The 22236-nt window shown below is 39.2% G+C and overlaps 1 protein-coding gene across 1 annotated transcript in view; it reads left to right on the forward strand.

Moving 5' to 3' along the window:
- Positions 1–22236, forward strand: part of LOC149286005 (proprotein convertase subtilisin/kexin type 5-like) — a 352398-nt gene that overhangs the window by 323260 nt on the left and 6902 nt on the right. The window contains exons 28-34 of the mRNA XM_089494526.1: positions 7190–7273; positions 9268–9466; positions 11688–11905; positions 13303–13539; positions 16646–16876; positions 18269–18446; positions 19433–19650. Coding sequence (XP_089350652.1) covers positions 7190–7273; positions 9268–9466; positions 11688–11905; positions 13303–13539; positions 16646–16876; positions 18269–18446; positions 19433–19650 — 1365 coding nt within the window. The remainder of the gene's footprint in view (positions 1–7189; positions 7274–9267; positions 9467–11687; positions 11906–13302; positions 13540–16645; positions 16877–18268; positions 18447–19432; positions 19651–22236) is intronic.

A 22236-nucleotide genomic window follows, 5' to 3' on the forward strand; every position in this document is an offset into this window, starting at 1 on the left:
ATTTATCTCATGTCATATACCAACAATACATCAAAGAGAACTTCTATTTTATAAAACCCAAAACCCTAAGACTTTTGAATTATTGTTAACTAACAATGGAATGCATATTCCAGCACACAAGTTAGGCTGGACTTTCCTAAGCATGCATAGCATTATAAATAGGAAATGTTTATACTCAGCTGAAGATGTTTTAAAAATGGGGAACATTCCAAGTACAGGAGGTTACACCTTTGCCAACTTAGTTCTTCTATCAGTATTGATCAGCTCATACGGCATGCAAATGTCAGATACTATGATTCGGCACACCTTCTTCTAACCAGAGTTAGGAACAAACTATCAAAATTAATTGTGTTGTCAATTAAATTGGATTTTTTTTATGTTAAAGGGGAAACTTGATTACATTTATCTTTTAACAAAAGTGATTTATTTTAAAAAATGATTTTTTTTTAGAAACAAAAGGTTGACATTTTTAGCTTCCACTTAACTGCAGGATTAAGTTATTAGTTGAGTTATTAATTCATTAAATGAAAGACAGTGCTAAAGCACTAACCAATTTCACGTTCCCTAGTTGATTCTTTACCTAGAGCCTAGTTTGCTTGGATCTTTACATGACTTCTTGGTTTTTGTTAGTCTCACACAAGGGCTGAACAGACAGGGAGAAAGGGGCGGCGAGACGCTGTCCCTTTCTAGCCCCAACAGAGGCTGCAACAACCAAATGGCACAGCCTCTGGCAGCCCTAAAAAGAACCCACTCCCGGTGGGGGTTTTTAGGGTGTGTGGGGGGAGCCATTGCCGTCCTCACACGCACCGATGATGTAAATGCGGCATGGCACCGTTTGGATGCTGCTCTGTGTGTACGTCATCATGGCGGCCCCTGTGTGGACAGGGGTGAACCATGATGGTGCCAGCAGCGTGTGGTAGGGCTTGGGAACATGCAAATGCCGGTGCGTAGCACCAGTCTGTACCGGACCACAGTAGGCAAATTATTGCTTAAGTCATAAAATCTATCTCACTCATTTTAGTTCTTAATTTGAATATGATTAAAATTAATTAACTCCAAGTTTTAAAATTTTTAATCCAAATAGCTGTAAAAGTTGCATGGCAGCAGATGATCTTCTTTGCATCCAGGTGGTCCTTCTGAATTATATACCAGACACCACACAGAGGCTCTTCATTTGTCCCAGGGAACTCAGTTTTGAACTTCTTCACCCTTGGACTTTTGCTGGGATCCAAATGGGAATCAGTCGATGAGATTCTTTTTTTAAAGAAATCATGCTTTTGTTTCCTTCTTTCCAAAGTGCTAGAAAGTATGAGCATGAGGACTAAAATCCTTAATTGGTTTTCTGACTTAATTTTAGTAAAGCTCTTAGCCCAGGCATTTAATATAAGTTTAATAGTCAGTTACTTTCTACCCTTTCTATTGTGAATGCATCTGAATTTGATTTTTAGCTTATTAACAACTAAATAAAGTCATTAATCCCTTTCTTCTCATACTTAATAGTAACAAATTCTAGTTACTCTAAGACCTCCAAATCAGCCTGCATATATGCAATTGCATATGTTGTTAACTGTCAAGTGAACTATGATCTGTCAAATCAACTTTGATTTGTGGTGACATGATCATGAGAGATTTGAAGGCCACCCTATTACCAACAGCCCTACTCAGGTCTTACAGACTCAGGGTGGGGGTTTCCTCAACTGAGTCTATCCATCTGGATTGCCATCTCTCTCTTTTCTTATTGCCTTCTACCTTACCAAGCATTGTTGTCTTTTCTAGTGAGTCATGTCTTCTCATGATTTAGCCAAAATACAACAGTCTCGGTTTAGTCATCTTAGCTTCTAGGGAAAGTTCAGGCTTCATTTGTTCTAGGACCCACTCATTTGGCTTTAGACCAGTCCATGGTATCCGTAGAACTCTTCTCCAGCACCACATTTCAAATTAGTTTATTTTCTTTAATAGTGTTCCAACTTTACATACTCATTGAGAAGGTGGAGGGGAGTTAAGTAATCCAGTCCCAAATTAGGATAAACTGTGAATATACTGTAATAGAGAAAGAAAAAAGAAGCATGAATTTGTCTGGGTTTTAGGCTTTTTAAAAACATGTAATGTAGATAGATAGATAGATAGAGAGAGAGAGAGAGAGAGAGAGAGGTCAATTTAAAATCTATATATATAGGCCAATAAGTGAAGCTCAGAACATCTGTATTTTATCTTGTGTACTAGATGATGAAATGATTTTTGGAGCCAGGAGACACACTGGTGAAGGGTATGTTAACACACAGCAATTCAACTAGAATAGATGCTTAATAAGACGAAAGGGTTTTATTACTGCAGGTGGGTAACATGCAGCATCACTAGTCTTTTATGTTCTTAAGTCATGACAGGGTCAAAAATAATTTTTGGAAGACAGCAAAAGAGAAGATAAATTCAGTAGAATACATGTTCTACCAAAATTCAAAGGGATATATTTTTCCAGCTGGTTTCAAAAACTTTTTTTTTCATCTAAATAAAATGTCAAGAAGTATTTCACTTCAGTTATTCTTTTCTGAAATGTCAGATTTACTGCATTGAATTAAAAAAAAATAACGGATGTGCCATCAAAACTTTTAAAAGCAGTTTTGTTATTTACCTTTTCACTTAACATTTCCTTTCACAATATTTACTTTAACTCTTATGCATCAGGACAATACATTTTAGTTCTTTATATTGTTAAAGAATCCACACAAGAATAAACCTACAAAGCAGGCATTCTGCAGTATTGTGTTGCCTGGATAGTTCTACCCATTTTCATCAAATTTCAACCACTTCCAAACAAAAATTTAGCCAGAACAGCAAATGTCATATCATCATAGAATCATAGAGTTAGAAGGGACTATAAGGGCCAGTCCCCAGCCATGCAGGAATACAGAACTAAACCACTCTCCAAACCACTCCAAACTCAATTTAAAGACATCCAATGAAGGAGGGTCCACCACCATTTCACTGCCAAACAGTTCTTACAATCAACAAGTTCTACCAAGTGTTTAAGTTGAATCATTTTCCTTGCAAGCTGAATCGAATGTTTCAATCTCTGAAGAGGCAGGAAACAAATTTTCCCTATATTCTGCACAAATGGTTCTCAAACACTGATCTCCTGCTACTGAAGTCCAAAATGTCTGGAGATTCCAAAATTGAGATGCCCTGCTCTACTTGATATTCCCTCATTCTTTAAAGATGAATATTTCAGTCTTCTTTTCTCCAAGCTAAATTCTTCCTCACAGGGCTTGGTTTCCAGACTTTTTACCATCTTGGCTACTCTCCTCTGAACAAGTTCCAGCATGTCAATATTCTTTTTAACTGTGGTGCCCTGAACTGGCCACAGTATTCTGACCTGGAATGAAATTGGCCCATTCCCTATTGGGAATCTATATCCCAATTGATTTTTTGCCACTGGAACATGCTTTTAGCCCAGTCAATATAATGAAATGGGGCAAAATATGTGCCATGATGTTTTTGGATGTACTGTGATGCAGTAAAGCAGATGGGATCTGCTCTGGTTGTCAGTAGGCAAGGTTCATTCATGAGACACTGGAATTCTCACTGGGTTAATGCAATACAGAAAGATAATACGCCAGTGCTAACACTAACCACAAACCTGACGCTAACCCTCAACTCACGGGAATTCTCATGTGGTCAGTAACATCTAAAAACTCAGTTAAATTCCCTTGTGTAATCCTGGCATCATGTAAACACTAACATGCATTCACACTGAAGATTGGAAAGACATGGAACACAAAGTCAGAGGCATGTCCCACATCGCCTAGATATATACATCGTACTGAGTGAGATCTTTGATTAGTCTAAGTTACTATTGTATGGCAGCAGTTCTCCAAGATTTCAGACAGAAGCTTTTCCCCTGCAGATTCCAGGACTAAAGCTGAACCGGGGGGGGGGGGGGGTGTCAGAGAGAGAGAGATTGGACATTATTCTGGTGAGCTATGGCCTTTAGAGAGCATTCCCTTGTTAAATTGTGCCATGCAAACCTAATGCCTTCAGCATGAAGGAGAGCTGATGATATAAATGTATATGGTACCACAGAGAATACCTCTGCTAATACACAACAAAAATTAACCAGTTGGGATAGTACTTGGAAAAGTGACATTTTAGACAGCCACCTCCAGGATCTCTCTGGCAACAGGTTGTCTGGGCCTTCAGAAGTCCAAAGTTTCTAAGCTCCAGTTTGTGAGCAGTTACAAACTCCAAGTTGGTAGAGAACATTTATTGGAGTCTGCTAGATTCTCGATCTTGTCCCAAGCCAATTTATTTCTGAAACTGCAAAAACATTCTGTACTATAAATGTCAGTTTTGCCCATTCCTCTTTGAGTCAGATTATTGTATATTAAGCTTCTCTTCTGAAGTCAACTGATTTTAGGCCTCTCTGAAGTCAATTGATAAATCACAACATCTTTCGTCTCATTGATTTTGTAATCTATGTAGAAAATGAAAATTCTGCAAGAAGTGATTTAGAATCAAGGGGTAGTAGTGGTAAACCTTTTAAAACAACATTTCTAGTTTTTACAAGTCTAGAGTCTGGTGAAGCCTCTCTCTACATATATTCTGCTTCATCCCCTCTGGAGTTGTTTGCATGTATTTTAAGCATTCATTCGTTAAATTAATGTTCTGGCTGTCAGAATGATAACTAGACTAAAAAATAGTAATCATTTGAGAATATGATTTACTTCTCATCTACTCTATGGTGGCCTCAGATTTATAATTCTCATAAGTCTAAGTATGTTCTTATATTTCGTGTATGAGAAAACAATATATATTGTTGCCACTATACCTTATTGTATAAATATAATTATTTCTTTGATATATTGTTATATTTTGTGCATTTGTAGTTGTGGCTATATCAATGGGTATTGTTGTTGCTTTTTGAAGCCATAAATAGAATGAAGTCCAACAAATAAATAGCCCTTTCCTCTAGTTGTAAAGATGGTACATTCAGACCACATTCATTTACTTACTATCCTAACCCAATAGGTTACCTTCTTAAGTCATGTGTACACTGCTGCAGTGTTGCAAGCTGGTACATTTTCTTTATTGTTCCTCGCTTTATAAAAAGGTTTGCTTCTGAAAGGAAAATAGTTTCATTTTTCAGAAACTAACCCTGAAACATAACACTGAAGAAAACTTTTTCTGCAACCATTCTATTTATTTGCAGTTAAGATGCAAAAAACAAAAGAAACTATCTAATATGAAGAGCCACTTTAAAATATTTAATTATGCACTGCAAAAGGAAAATTCTTAATTCTATTGGACTATGAAGGTGTATGGCGCCCCTTCTGTGCTGCATCATCTGGATGCAGCACCAGAGTCGTGCCATGATGCCGTGTGCTGTCTGGAATGGTAGATGGCATCATGATGCTCTGGAGGCAGAGTGAGGGAATCCAGCATCAGGACACTGTGCCCTGACTCTGCCCACAGGTCGGCACAAAGTGCCAGTCTATACTGGGCCAAAGTCTGCCAAATAGGCTCTACCTGAGCTATAGAGGGCTTTATAGGTCATCACCAGCACTTTGAATTGTGCCCGGAAACAAAGTGGCAGCCAGTGGAGCTGTTGTAACAGAGGAGTAGTATGGATATATTGGGTTGTGCATGTAAGTTATTAGGTAAACTGATGACATAAATCCAGTTGTTAGTCCCAATTAAAGTAGACTAATCAATGAAACTGACCTAAGTGTTGACTGATCAAGTTTCTTTGACTCAGCATCTACTCCAGTTCAGACTAACTATTGAAGTTTGGTTAGCAAAATGGTTAGCCTATCTTGCTAGCTGACAGGTATGATGTTAATGACATTCCTACACATATACAGTAATTCTGAGATTTACACGTACCTGCAATAGTAAATGCTGTTCAATTGCTATTCGGAAATAAATCATATGGAGCTACAAATAGAATTGAGGGGGTAGTACCTGTTTTTTGAGTGCTGACACATTGCAAGGAGATTCCAGCTAGAATCAATAGCAGATAATGCTATGTAAAGGTAATGCATATTTGGTTACATCAAAATGCCTAACATTCTACTAGATGAGCTTCACATCATATCAAAATGTTCAGTTTTCATATGTGGGTATACACGAGAGGTAGCATGTCTCCCATCCGTTTCCCAATGAAATTAAAAGTTTTCAAATCTTCCCTGTGGCAGAGATGAATATACTGTTCCCTCTGAATTTTGTTGCTGTGCAGTCTAAGATATAGGTAATGTCTTCTGAACAGAAACACATAACATCTGACAGTTGGCTGGCTGGAAGACATTTTATGCACCATAAACGTGCCTCAATTCCTAGTACATATTCCCCTCTTGTGGAGGCTCTGAAGTACTACAACACTAGCAATCTTGCAGCTGGAAACTATGCGCATCAGAGGTCTTTTCAGAGTATTAAAACTGAGTATCAGCTTTCTTTGTGCTAGCTTATGGTATGTTTTGGGAAATACAGAAACAATAGGAAATGTGCTGTCTGTGAAGCTCATATTGCCATGCCATCACAATCTCATACTACAGTACTATGCCAGGAATGTGAGCAGACCTAGATCCATCAGTTGCCTTCATCAAAGAGGGGGCAGTTATGAGATGCCCTCCAGACAGTTTAAAAGAAGACTACTTCCAAGTTACATAGCTGAGAAATTGCAAGATGATGCACATTGGGGAGATACAGTGGCCAATTAACCCAGTCATACTGTCAAAGCTCACACATCCTCCCAAAACAGAATCATAATCATCAAGTGTCATGATCAGCTTTTTATAATGTGCAGGATGTGCTCATATACTGGTGCACATTTTAAAATCAGGATGCCAGTTGTGGAAAATAATCTAAACAAGCTACTAACAAAATGCCAAATAGATGCTTTCTTGCATGTGCAACTTGTCAGCTAGCAGTCACTTTTCATACTTGATCTGATTCATATTATGCAATATTATCTGTCAAAATCACACAATCAAGGTGTCAGAAGTGTCATTCATATTTATGTACATTTATGCATTAGCTATGCAGTCTTTTCCTGGATTTTGCGCATATAAACAGGTATACCATACAGCTGACTTGAGTCCCATTATTAGAAAAAAGGTAAGATGCATATGCAATAAAATAAAGGAAAAAATGAATAGATAATTAACTAATTGCTCCTCTCTCTCTCTATCACTCTTAGCAACAGGTAGCCGATTTCGTCCATGTAATTCTGCATGCACAACCTGTGAAAAAACTGCTAATACATGCACATCCTGCCGCAGAGGTATTGGCATTTAGCTTCTTCAGCATTATGACATCATTGAGAAGATTTGGTATACTGTATACAGTATTCCTTTAAGAAAACTCTGAGTAATATGTTTTTCAACAAGTATTTGAAAACTTTCTGTTCTTAAAAGACTAGTATTATATGTGAAGGGAATATAAGGGTCCCACAAAAATAGCTTTTATTTTATTTTAGATTACATTTAATAGGAAATTATCATAATTCTCTCTTTTCTTCTTCATTTGTTGATGTATACCAAGTCCTCTCTTGTTAGTATCTGGAAAAGCTCAATTTCTAAAATGCCATGCAGGCTGTTACAAGTAATTGGATGGGAGCACAGAGTGTAATTTGATTTTTCTCCCGTCACTGTAATATCATTCTCCGATGCATCCTAAGCTACCCTGAGCCCAGTTAATACTATACAAAATACAGAAAATTATTTGGAGGTTTGCCGTGTGGAGTTCCTAGAAAGAAAATATCCTTTTAAGCAACAGTGGATGAACACTCCTGAGCACTGCTATTGCAATGAAAACATCAAGTTCTTCAAATTTTGGTACTGGTGTTTCTGCACAACCCCAAGACCCTATGGCTCAGGCACAGACTATAAAATGATGTGAAATACATCAATCCTGTCTGAATCAGATAATATGTGAAATACACTATAGGTATGGTCCTTGACAAACTGGGGTTACTGATATTTTATAGTCAGCTAAAAGACTATGGGGAATATTGGGGGAAAGGACCTCTCTTGTCCCATTGCCAGTGTTCAGAGGTAATATTGCCATGACAAAATGTGAACAACCACTTAAGGCAGCAGGTACAAGGAGTGCATAAATTTCCTTCTACCAGGTTCCATTTAGAAGTGTAAGGGAGAGGTATTTGGTCAGCCCTGTCAACCTTCCACAATATTTATAGTGAAAGAGCCTGCTTAGTGCAAGGAAAAGAATAAATATGTACATTTGATGGCTCAGAGAAGACAGAAAAAAATGCCAGCCTGCCTTTGAAGCTGTCTGGGTTTCCAGATAGCAATAGGAAAAGGGTGGAGTATTTTATTTTGATATTAGTTACCTTTATATCCTGCCTTTCCTCCAATCGCTTCATTGCAGTATGTATGAATCCCTAGGACCTTGTAAGACAGATCAGGCCAGGAAAAAGCATCAGGTCCAAAATCAGATTGAGTGTCCCTTATTCGGAATTCCGTAATTTGAAATACTCCATTATCCAATACATTTTTCAAAGATGGCTGAGATAGTCATATCTTTGCTTTCTGATTCAAATACATAGCTGTATTTGTAAAATTCGTATGCAAAGGGATCTTATAGCATCTTTAAGACTAAGTGAAGCTGCATGCACCTGAGCAAGTAGGCTCAAGTCTATTAAAGCTCATGCTACCAACTTCTCTCTTTCATTTAATGTCACAGGTGCTACAAGATCCCTTTGTTTTTTAGTTTCTGGTGGTTCAATGTGTACAAATTTGTTTCGTGCCCAAAATTATTCAAAATATTATGTATAATTTTACCATCACACTACGTTTATAAGATGTATATGAAATGTAATGAATTTTCTGTTTAGACTTGAATCCCATCTCCAGGATATCTTATTAAATAAATGCAATATTCCCAAATCCAAAAACAAACAAACAAAAAAAAATCCCAAATCCAAAACACTTATAGTTCCAAACACTTCAGGTAAGAGAGACTTGACACTCTACATATATTTTGTGCATTTTGATTAGCCCAATAAAGGGCAGAAGCCAGTGCAGTTTTGAAAGCTTGCATCATATATTTTTTGCATTTTTATTGGTCCAAGAAAAGTATCACTTTTTGTGGATTTTGGATGTCATTGTGATTTGCTATAGGGCCAACACTGCTACCCCTGGATATGTTTTCTTTAAGTTTGTAGCCAAGTAGCCCAACTAAAAGAATTTGTTATACTGACAAGTGTGTGGTATATATCATATTACTGATACCTCTTATTTGCTGTATTGTTTTCAGGTTTCTTTCTTTCTGCTGGGTCTTGTGTCCTTGTTTGCCCAAAAGGAAGTTTTGGCAATGCGAAGACCGGACAATGTGAGAATTGTGCAGATGACTGTGAGAAATGTCATCTAAAAGTTGACCACTGTCTGAAATGTTTGTCTGATTCAGAGAGGCCCCGTTATTTGTACAGAGGCAGATGTCTGCAGGAGTGTCCCATGTACGTTCCTATTTATACTCATTCATGCAAAGATCCAGATTTTTTCAAATGCTTATGCATCTTTCTCACCTCTGTGTAGCCTATGACTCAGTGGATGATAACACTCTTTTTGGAGAAGTATGCATAATATATTGAATTCTTTGAAACAGCTGTTAATTTGTACATGAATGTTTAGAAATGCATTCTCTTCTGCAAGATTCTCCAAAAAAATATTTTAAAGACAGTGGACTTATTAACAAGGGAATGTACTGTGAGCATTACAATCCACTCTTTTGCTTGTCACACTTGGCTAATTCATATTACCTATATATAAACATGCATGCCATTCCTTAAATGGGATGTAGTGGCTCAAGTGGTTAAGATGCTGTTTCTGTTGATTGCAAGATTGTCAGGTTAGCAGTTTGAGGCCCAGGTGCCACATGATTGGCTGAGCTCTCATCACTAGCCCAGCTTGTGCCAACCTAGCAATTTGAAAGCAAGCAAATGCAAATAGATAAATAGGTACCACTTTGGTGAGAAGGTAAACAGCGTTCAGTGCAATGATGCTGGCCACATGATCACAAAGTAGTCTCTGGCAACGCTGGCTCTTTGGCTTAGTAAAGGAGATGAGCACTGCCCCCTATGGTTGGACATGACTTGACAACCTTGTCAATGGGGAATACCTTTACCTACCTTTATGCCATTCCTTTTACTGAGATACTTGTTTTCCCTGCCCAAACACTCTGATTAATACTAGTCCTTCTGGTAGGTTGGTTTCTGAGCATATATTAAGTTTTCTATTTTTTTATATTGTACTGAACATATTAACCTGACTTATCACATTAACCTCACCTATTTCTGCAAGAAGCATAGTATCTGGGAAATGAAGAGTGGGTAAAGCATAGAAAATTACAATGGAAAATGTGCCTGTATATCCCTGAGCCCATTTGAAAAAGACATACGGTATTGCTTAACTCACATTTTTTATTTTTATGAGTGTCACTGACCTTGTTCTGGCTGCTAATATGCACATTCTACTGTTTCACTAGATTACTTTGACAAGTATATTATTAGGTTTAAAATTATAGCCTAAATTTTTTGAAAAGAAGTATCTTTCAAAGCAGCATTACAACGAAGGATGTGGCATATAGTATAGTGAGATTCGTCTCTTTTCTTTGATTCCACTTTGCATCCTTAGAGCTCCACGGGAAAAACTGAGAATAATGCAGTTTTGTACAACACACAGTTCTGGCATATGTAGCATCATATGGCCAATCGATCCTCCAGGTTCAGTCTCCCTTATCTAGAAATCTGATATCCCAAATACTCCAAAAACCAAAACTTTTTTCATGGATGGCTGAGATAGTGACACCTTTGTATTTAATGTAGACAAACTGTTTCATGCACAAAATTATTTTAAAATATTGTATAAAATTACCTTCAGGCCATGTATTTAAGGTGTATAAATAAATGTTATGTTCTTTCCTCCCAGGTCTTCTACCTTCAAGGGACACCCAAGGATCACAGTTCCTACCACCCCCATCAGGCCTGAGCGAGCCCCTCCGACCATCCCATTGGTCACATGCTGCAGGGAGAAGGGAGCACCACAGACAGTGGGAAGAATGAGCTCGTCCAGGTCTGATGGGGGCAGTGGGAACCACTAGCCTTGTGCATCCCTAGGGGCTGGAAGCCCTGGAAGGAAGGAAGGCCTGGGGCCTGGCCAGATGACTTCATGGTCCCTTTTGGCTCCAGTCCCGCTGAGGCTCTGCCACTCTGCTTCCTGATCCTCCAGGCCTTGCCATGCCCACAGGGTGACAAAAGGACAAGGTAGTGGAGGAGAGGAAATCTAGGTAGGCCTTGGGTGGCCAGGGAGGCAAAGTGCCATTGTCCCCAATGGTGGCTTGTCATGTGGCCGTGTCACCATTGAGGTCAATGGGACTTGAGCATCCACGAATCCACAGATTTTGGCATTCATGGGGAGATCCAGAACAGATCCCCCGTGGATATCGAGGGCCCACTGTACTTTAAGAATTCTACATCTAGGCTGTGTATTAGTGATAAGAAGATATGGGAATAGCATTACTTCATTAACAAAGACAAATGCATGCATAAAGCCATGCTTGTCATGAATATTTTATTGATACTCTTTATGCCAACAAGAAAACAATTTATTCCCTGAGAGATTCAATATGTTCCACTGCATGATCTTTTTTTCTTTGGTTGTTTTTTTTTTTCATCTTAGAGGCTATTTTGTGGAAGATGAGACTTGTGAAATGTGCAGCCAATCTTGCAAGACATGTGAAGGAAATGCCACCAGATGCCTGTCCTGTGAAAGTCCTTTCCTTCTAGAGCAATGGGAATGTAAAGTGGCTTGCTCACAGAAGTACTTTGCTGCTGATGGAATCTGCAGACCTTGCCCAGACATGTGTCAGGAATGTATTAGCAGAAGCTCATGTAAAGGTATGAAGAAAATCAGCAGTAGTCACTAAGTGGAATAGGATGCAGAAACTGTGTTATGTTTGAGGTGAATTCAGTTTATCCTGAGAGTCCCTTATTTAATATTTATGGGGGAGAACCACATTTGAAACACATGTGGATAGGTGTGTAAACTTTCTTTTCCTTCACCTAAAGGAGAATTTTTCATGAATTGGAAACTTACATCCAGCCTGTGGCATGAACTGGTCCAAATAAATATCTTAGGTATAATCAAAGAAAGATTTAAGTTTGTAAACCAATATAAATCAGCACACTCAATTATTTTTAATACCCTCCCCCCCCTTTTTTAGACAACACATTGTGTTGAGTTCATTCATGTGAAGGAGACTGGTTTGTCATAGCAGGTCCTGCCAATGCATTATGGTAATACACTTGTCCCTCCATATTCACTAGGGTTAGGGACACAAGAGCCCCATTAATATGGAAAAACTATGAATAACAAAAACACCATGTTTTTACCTGAGAGGACACCTCTCTAGGAATCTCTAGGTCCTCCAGTGCAACTCTGTGGTCAACATCTGACAGACACTGACCATAGAACTGCACTGGAGGAGATACAAATGCCTAGTAGAGTATTCTCTCTAGGAATCTCTAGGTCTTTCAATGCAACCTTTAGTTAAAGTTGACCATAGAGTTGCACTGGAGGACCTAGATGTTCCTAGACAGAATATATTAATCAATCCACAAATATAAAAGCCACAAATATGGAGGGATGAGTGTATATGAATATTTAAATGTCCTTGTAAATAGATGCTTTGTACATTCTTAATATATGCACATGAGACTGAAAGCCCTGTCCTCTCCCAAAAATAACCAAATAGAGAAGGTTATGCTCATTGTATTGGCTGCTAAGTTTCTCCCTTGTTCACATAAGAAGCCCAGAGGACAATTTCTATCCATTGCCCCCTCCATTTGCAGCTCTATGCCATATCCCTAACCAGTTCCCAACTCCCAGCTGCAGATTTTCAAAAGGCTCAGGCAGCTTCAAAGGAAGAGAGAGTGGAAAGTCGCCTCTTTGTCTGTTATATTCACAGAAGAAATATTAGGAACTGAGCCTGAGTTTGTAAACTATACTACCTATTTACAAAATTCATCAAATTCTGACATGTTGGGGATGTGAGTTGCCATCACAATCTCACTCTTGCTCACCCTCTGTGCCCCCCTTCATAAATTTGTGTTCAGCAGGAAGGAAAAAATCTCCAGCTGGAACCTAACTATGTCAATTGAAGTTACACTTTGAGTCTTTTCGATCTGTTCCAGCCAACAAAAATTAGGGCAGGGAAAGGATACTTTGTGAGTAGAAAAGAGAAAGAAGAATGTCCTTTGCATGTCCTGATGTATATTCTACTTTTTCTTGAAAGCATGTGTTCCACCGTATCACCTGCATGATGGGAAGTGTTTACAGGACTGCCCATCTGGCTTCTTTCCTGACTCCAGTCACTGTTTTGCCTGTCATGAAGACTGCAGAGAATGTGATGGGCCAGATTCTGATGACTGCACAGACTGCCTTGGTTCTTACTATTTTCTGTACAATGGCAAATGTTTTGACGAATGCCCAGATGGCACGTATTATGATGAAGAAAGTGGGAAATGCCAAGGTATTTATTTATTTATTTTTAGCTTAGCAACAGAGGCCAGAACATACCAATTTGAAATAAATAATAAATCACATTATACTCAAATTAGAGTAATTTTGAGCTCCAAATACATCCTCTGCTACAGAGGTGGTTGCCTAAGGCATGTTTTCTTGGCAAGATTTGCTCAGAGAGGGTTGCTATTGCCTTCCCCTGAGGCTGAGAACATGCAACTTGGCCAAAGTCACCCAGTGGGTTCCATGGCTAAGCCAGTAATTGAACTCTAGTCTTCAGAGTCCTAGTCCAACACCCAAACCACTACACCTCTTGTCTTCCTCCAATAAGCCAAAAGAGGGAACTGCATGTGGCCACCAAGACAAGGACTATCCCTAGCCCTCTCCTTTAATTTCTTTAATTAATTAATACTAAAAATGCTTCCTGTATTTTCTAGTGGACAGGGGGGCATTTTGTCATGTTTCCCCTAGTTATTTTAGTCTTGGGCAGTGATTTTCAAAAGGTCTAGTCACTTCCTGTTTAGAAAAGGCCCATCCTGTGCCTAAGGAGCTATCACTCACCATTTTAAACCAGCTCCAGTCTCCAGCTTTCTGACTTCTAAAAGGTGCTGGCAGAGCACGGCTGGGAGCTGGGCTGATGCCAGCCAGTGGTTCAGCAGCGATTTAGTGAACGATAATCCCCACTTCCATCCCACGTCCTGGCTCCAGCTCAGGAGGGTGGAGCCAGTTGAAAAAAATAAGGGATAAGCTCATAAAACAGCCTCGGGCTGATATGGTGAAATAGCCTCCCATGTCCTCTAGAGCATGGGAGTTAATTTTTAAAAAAGAATGGAGATGCTGGTATAAGGGTGGGGCCCTTTAGGTTTCTGTGAGAGGCATATACAGCTCCCAGGTCTCGGGCAGGTGCTCCCCTCAGCAATGAGCCTTTGCTTGGATCACATACCAACTGAGCAACTGACAGTTTCTGAGACTTTCAGAAGTACCATATGTTCTCAGCGAGAGAGTTTTGCTGTGATATTGGTACTAATGCACAATTTGGCTCAGAAGAAGCTTCCAAGAACCATTTTGAATGAGGACTGTTTAAAGCATTTTTTGCTAGATTGCAAGAATGAAACCTGGAGAAAACTCTTGTACATTTAATGGTTGCATGCAAGGGTGAGTTTTCAGCAGGTGTTGCTTGTCATTCAACCAGCTAACATGCAACACCTGCTGAAATTCCCTCTTCTATTCCGGTTGTAGACAACCAGATAGCCAAAAGAAGATGAGAATCAAGACATCAGTGCACTAGCTTCCTCTCATGCTTATTTCCCAGCAACTGGGATACAGAGGCAGACTGAATATATAATCACCATGACTTCTTTTGCTAGTACTATCATGAATTTTTATAAGCTCTTTTTAAGGTAATATAACTTGGTGGCCAATTCTGTATCAGCTATGTGCTGTGTTATGTACTTTCTTTTCGTTTTCCTGGATCTTCCAGCATTTAGTGAAGCCATGAAAATCCTGTCATGCCTTGTAGCATGTGTTCCTTGTGGAACTGGTGCACTTTCTTCCAATCTTTAATTAAGGATAGAACTGTACAAGTAATGTTTTACATTCCCTTTTAATTTGGCGGGGGGGGGGGGTAAGATAGAGGGGAAAAATAGGACTAGGTTCCTATGACCAGACAATTAATCAACCAACCCTTCTAAAATAGGATATTATGATGCAAAATCAGTAAATGGCATGGAAGCATGCATCAGGCACAAATAAAGCAGTTTGACACCACTTTAACTGCCATGACTCTATTCTACAGAATTCTGGGATTTGTCGTTTGGTGCAGTGGCATCACTAGGGAGGTGCAGACAGCACCAATTGACACTCTAAGGGGGGGTGATACCACTGCTCATCAAACACCTACCTTTTAGCAGAAATGGGCTGTGGCATTCATCTGCTTCCCTTTAAAATGTTTTAAGAGATGGCACAGTGAGAGGAGAAAGGAGAGGCCACAGAATTTTTAAAAATTAAAATTTCAAAAATTTTGATTTTTGATTTGTAAGCAAATTTTAATTTTTATTACATTTTAAGCAAATTAATTTTTTTAAAAAAATATATTTAGTGTTTTTTTTAAAAAAATCACATTTTAACCAAATCCTCATTATGTATATACCGTATAAATGAACTTAGGTTGTGTGAATGATATTATAATTTGATGGTATAATTTTAATTTTGCTACTTGTTTATGTCACAACCATTAGCATTACATTCAGTGTTGTATGGGAATTACGATTTATGAGTAACATTAGTGCAAAAAAGCATTACTAAGGATTCTATATGGTGTGAAATGGAAGGAGGTCGGGGGGGGGGGGCACACCATGAGTTATTGCACCGATTGACACCAACCCCAGGGATGCCTGATTTGGTGAGGTATTCAGCTTGGTCTGTCAAAGAGTTCTGGTGCCACACCAAACTACAAATCTAAGGATTCTATAAACAGAGTCATGTCAGTTACAGTAATGTCAAACTGCTTAAATTCTGCAGTGTGTGCACACCCGCTGTTTGTATTAACACAGAATATCTTGCTGTAAGCCTTTGAGTCTATTGGCAGGATCCAATGGGATACTTACCTGATGGAACTCCTTTATTAGTGGAGTTGGGAGGGACATTCTCTTCTTCCCACCCTTACATTGCCCTGTACATCCTTAAAAACATACCGTGGAAGATTTGGAAGTCCTACAGAGCATGCCGGGGGGGGTGGTGGCATGGAGTGTTAGAGGGGAAGAAACCACTGTTTTTCTAGTATCGGGGCACCAGTGCTGTGCTGGATATAGCCTTAAGGTTGAACTTTTGGTTAGACTAGCTTATAGTCAGGAGTGGCATACACATTCTGTTAACAAATACGTTGCATAACAACCTGATTACAATATTAACAATAAAGATATGAAAATCTCTGTAGAGAAATAATATGATTATGTAGAAGGAAGAGGTGAGGTGTGTGTTTTTTTTCAAATTTTTAACTAGCAAATCAGCTGTTTACCATTATTTTCAGTGTGCTAGAAAGTTCCAGTCTTGGAAACACTGTATGAAAGGGAAAAAAATAAAAACTGTTCAAATATTTGGGATTTTTCACATTTCAGTGTGTGACAGGACCTGCCAGACTTGTTCAACCTCCACTTATTGCCTGACCTGTGGAGAAGGCCTCTTGATGACTGCCACTGGCCTCTGTGCAATGCCACGTCTCTGCTCCCACTCTGAATACTATAATGAACAGACCAAAATGTGCAGATCTTGTCACAGAAATTGTTTGGATTGTACAGGCCCTGCTGAAGATCAGTGTCTCAGCTGTCTCCAAAGCTGGCATCTTCTCAGTAAGCATTTTCCTGTCTTCGGACTTAGATCTGCTTTTCTGTCTTCTGACATATACAGTTGGGTCCTTGGTATCCGCTGGGGTTTGGTTCCAGGACACACACCCCCCATGGATACCAAAATCTGTGGATGCTCAAGTCCCAGTAAATACAATGGCATAGTAAGATAGTGTCTCTTATATAAAATGGGCAAGACAAGGTTTGCTTTTTGGAATATATATTATTTTTGAATATTTTCAAGCCATGGATGATTGAATCTGTGGATGCAAAATTTGTGGATGCAAAGGACCAACTGGATAGTAAGGACCCAGCCTAGTTCAGGATCCCATGATGCTGAAAAATAAATCAGCTTCTTTTGTGAGTCCATAGACTTCCCAGAATCATTTCACCACAGGTGGGACAACCTGTATGGGCTGTTTCATCTACTGAAAAAAACTGGGTAGCCCATGTAAACAAAAGAGTTTTCTAGGGTTGATTCTACAATACAAAAGTCATCCCCTTTTTTCCTCTTTAGTGCTTCCTGGCTACTACAATTCATGTAACAGGCAAGTGACTTATGCAAAGTGTTAATGAATCCCAATCCAATCCAGTGTTTCATCTGAGTTACAATGAATCTGGAAACAGAAGGAATTAGCACATGGGAGGTGGCCCCATATGATTTTCAAGGATCTCCCTCCCCACTTGATGTACAGGAACCAAACTCCCCCTTACACTACAGCTCACCCAGTTCAGCTGAGTTCTGCAACCTGCTATGGAGCATTTTCACAGGCACTGAGATGGCACTAGAGAAATAAGAGTTTGGAAAGTCTTCTTCCACTAATCCAGTTACATGTGGCTGCATCAGTCTCCTACACGTTAAACATTTCAACATCTCTTAAACCATGGTCCCACTTATTCTTGTGTGCCTCCAAGTCATGTTTTACTTAGGGCAAGCCTAACACAACCCTATTATAGGATTTTCTTGCCAAGTTTCTTCGGAGGGGTTTGCTATTGCCATCCTCTCAGGTTGAGAGAGTGTAATTTGCCCATGGTCACCCAGTGGGTTTTTATCCTTGAACAGGGAACTGAACCCTGATCTCCAGAGTTATAGTCCAGCACTTAAACCACTGTACCACAGTGGCTCTCAATTGCCACTCAGCATAGATTAATATCCACATGTGAAATGGCTTTGGGGCTTTACAATAAGCTACCAGGGGGCTTTGGGTGCTACAAAGAGATGAAATGAATACCAGCCTCTGCAGTGGCCAAAAAATACAGCCACATGTGTTAGGGGCACTTACAAGTACCAATATCCCTACCTGAATTCTGGCCAGATTACATTAATGTTTTCATCCCAGTGATGAAACATTTGCAGAAACACTGTAAATAGTCTGTCTGGTTGTCTTCATTCTGCAGATACAACTTGTGTCAACATCTGTCCAGATGGATATTATATGGATGATGGTGAAAACCAGTGCTATGCTTGCCACAGGACCTGTGAAACTTGCTATGGAAAACACAGCACAGAGTGTATTTCCTGCTCACCCAGCTGGTACAAACAAGAAAATGGATGTGTACAGATCTGCACCACTGGGTAAGACCCTCAAGTTAAAAAGTCATAATAAGCGCATTTGGATAGAAGTGTAATATAGTTTTGTGTGGAAATGTCATCCTTGAGTCATCATTGCCAAAATGACAGAAGTGTATGGGAAATAATAGTGTGTGCACGTGTGTGCATCCATGCATGCGCACATGTGCACACACGCATTTTTCACCCAGTTTTACTCTTTCACAACCAGGGCTTGCCCTACTATGAGGCAAAGCAAGACAGCTTCCTCAGAGAGCAGATGCTGTAGGGTAGGGAACAGTAGTAAGGTGGTAGAAGAGCTTTAACTATGGCTGGAGGACACTGTCCTATTGATTTAATGTTGAGTTAAAATTCAGTGGCCAATTTGGTCAGCTTGTATAAATGGAATGGGAAACCATTATCTTTTTCTTCAGCTCAGACATCAAAATGTTGGGAGCCAGTCCTGTTCACAAGCTTCTTCTCTAAAGATCCGCTTGGATTCCAAGTGATTAAGCAGAATATAAATTATTATTATTATTATTATTATTATTATTATTATTATTATTATTGAAGTGTTTCTCATGCCAGAAGATTATCACCTACAATTTAAAAGATTGTACACATCTCAGGAAAACAATTATTTGCCCCCTGACCCAAGATGAAGATTTTCAAATAAATGTTAAAGACCTCATCTACACAAGCATTTGGCTCTTGAATTGAGTATTCCCGTGCTTCTCTGTAAGAGTATAAAAATAATATTATTTTATTCTGTACTACTATGATATTGTTGTTGTTGTTTTTAACCTATTTGTATTGTTATCATAATATTTGTAAGTCACTCTGCATTCCTCCTTTGTAGAAACAGCTGATTATAAGATCTATGAATGAATGAAATGGCTATTACAAAGCACAAGTAAAGGCCACTATCTATTAACAATGTAGGTTTGCAAAATTCAGACCAATCCTTCTTTCATACTGTATTTCTAAAATCATTGAATGTTTGTGTGTTTTAGATACTATGCAAATAATGTTACTGGAACTTGTGAGAGATGTCACAAAACCTGCAAAGAATGTCTGGGACCTGCTTCTACTGACTGTACATCCTGTGATGAAGATTTCTTTTTGTTGCACTCAAATAACGAATGCCACACCTCCTGTCCTGAATCTTACTATGAGGACCATGATAAACATACCTGTGAAAGGTGCCACCCAACTTGCCTTACTTGCGATGGTAAGATGAGACACCAAATGTTTTGCTGTCACCAAGTGACTATCAAAATTCCTTAGCAATTCTCTTTTTCTAAATAAGGGCCAGATAATAATGGCTCTCCAAATAATGTTGGAGATTTGCAAATTCGTAACTTGGAATTATGCATTTGTGTAATTGGTATCTGCGTGGTATTTATGATTCCTACATAGCTTCTAGTTTAGGAGAAACATATGAACCTTGATAGTGCCTCAGTCACCACTTTCCAGCACGTAGCTGACTGGAGTCCAATCCCTTGTGTCTTAGGAAACAACTGGCTGATATTTTCTCTAGTCACCTTGTGCGAGTGATCTATGGCATGAGGAGGAATTGTGACAAGACCCTTGCGTCTGGCTGTTGTAAAGGAGATCACTCAGGCAGGGACGTAGCTAGGATTTTGGGAAAGGGGGGGGGGGGTGTCCAGACTAAGTGCCACCATTATAATGAGGGTTGAGTGCAGTGGCACAGCAGCACACACCATTCATTTTTCTAATGGAAGGGGGGGTCTGGACCCCAAGAACCCCACCCCCTCGGCTATGTCCCTGACTCAGGAGGCGGTGGGAATATCAATCAGCCTCTCAGTTGATTGTAGTGGCTGCTTTTCTCTAAGTTGGGATGGGGTCAGAGGGTAGAGTCACGCTAGAATTAACTGTGTAACCATATACCATACCACATATCCCCAACTGTCCTAATTTGGCAGGGACAGTCCCAGTTAATCCCCTATCATCCCACTTTTTCAGCTGCTTTCAAAATATCTCAGTTTCTCTCTCCTCCTCCCACTTTTCCCCTTTGTCTTTAGATCATTCCAGTTGTTGCAAATTGAATTCAAAACTTAAAAAGAGTTTGCACTCAGTTAAATCAGCAAGAGGGGAGAGGAGGGGAGAGGGAAGAGTAAGTGGAATTTTCCCTTTCTCAGTAGGATCAGGCAAAAGCAAACTTCTGTAGCCTCTCGAAATGGTATACTTTTTCTTATTAATAACTTTTGCCATCTTCATCACACTCTGAAGTTGCTTGCTACACAGGTCCTGATTTTCATCTGTGAAATATAAGGATATAATATAATTATATTTCTTCATAGTTTTTTTCTCCCTCCTCTTCATTGCTGAAAAGGTTACAAAACATAATATTCTTTTACATTCAACTTGTTCAGATAAGACTAAGAAATAATAGGTGTATCATACTGGTGGCCAAGATAAGACCAGGCACTGACTGTGGTACAGATCATGAATTACTCATATCAAAAATAAGAGTAAAACTGAAGAAGAAAACAAAATCAGTCATCATTCCAAAATATGATCTAAACAATATCTCCACTAAACTCATTGACACTGTAAGGAACAGATTTGGACTACTAAGCATAATTCACCGAGAACCAGACGATCTTTGGACTGAAGCCAAAGACATAATAAAAGAGGAAAGGAGACAGACACTTTCAGTGGGCAAAAAGAAGGAGAAGAAACCATGGGTGACAGATAAAATGGTACAAGTATAAAGGAAAGAAGCAAAACAAAAAGAAGATAGGAGCGAGCTAAGAACTATGAACGCAACAGCAGAACAGCTAGTGTGTAATGATAAAGAAAACTACTACAATGACCAGTGCAGAGGAATGAAAGACAAAAACAAAAAGGGAAGAACAAGAGACCTGTTCCACAAGATTAGGAAAATCAAAGAAAAGTTCAAACCAAGGACTGGGACATTCTGTGAAAATAAAAACAACACAATTCAAGACCAGGGAGGAATAAAAAGATAATGGAAGTAATACACAAAAGAGCTATATAAAAGAGATGACAAAATTAAGGACACATGGAACAAAGAGCCATATGAAGAAGAACCCCAGATTCTAAAAAATGAGGTGGAAGCTGCAATAAGAGAAATGGAAAAAACAAGTTTCCAGGAACAGATGATATTCCAACTGAGCTGCTGCAATCCACATTGACAGAATCAACTATAGTGCTAACTAATATATGTCAACAGATATGGAAAACAAAACGATGTCCAACAGACTGGAATCGATCAATATACATCCCCATTCACAAAATAGGAGACACAAAAGATTGCAGCAACTATAGGACCATAGCACTAATATCCCATTCAAGCAAAATCAAGCTCAAAATTTTACAACATAAACTCCAACCATACAAGGAGAGAGAAATACTAGAGGTCCAAGCAGGGTTCAAGAAAGGAAGAGGCACAAGGGACCACACTGTAAACATGCAATAGCTAATGGAGTGCACCAGAGAACTTAAGAAGAAAATCAGCATGTGCTTTATAGCCTACAGCAAAGTCTTTGATTGCATAGATCATGAAAGGCTATGGAATGCCCTTAAAGGCATGGGAATACCAACACATCTGATAGTCTTGATGAGGAATCTGAACTCAGGACAAGAGGCTACTGTCAGAACAAAACACAGAGAAACTGAATAGTTCCCAGGCGTCATACAAGGCTGCATCTTATCACCATACTTGTTAAACTTATATGCAGAACATATTGTAAGAAAAGCAGGCTTGGATGCAGAAGAAAGAGGAGTGAAAATAGGAAGAAGGAATATCAATAATCTGAGATACGCAGAT

The sequence above is a fragment of the Sceloporus occidentalis genome, unplaced genomic scaffold (assembly GCF_023333645.1).
Source record: "Sceloporus occidentalis isolate IW3139 unplaced genomic scaffold, rSceOcc1.0.p SCAF_73, whole genome shotgun sequence".
Lineage (NCBI taxonomy): Eukaryota > Metazoa > Chordata > Lepidosauria > Squamata > Phrynosomatidae > Sceloporus > Sceloporus occidentalis.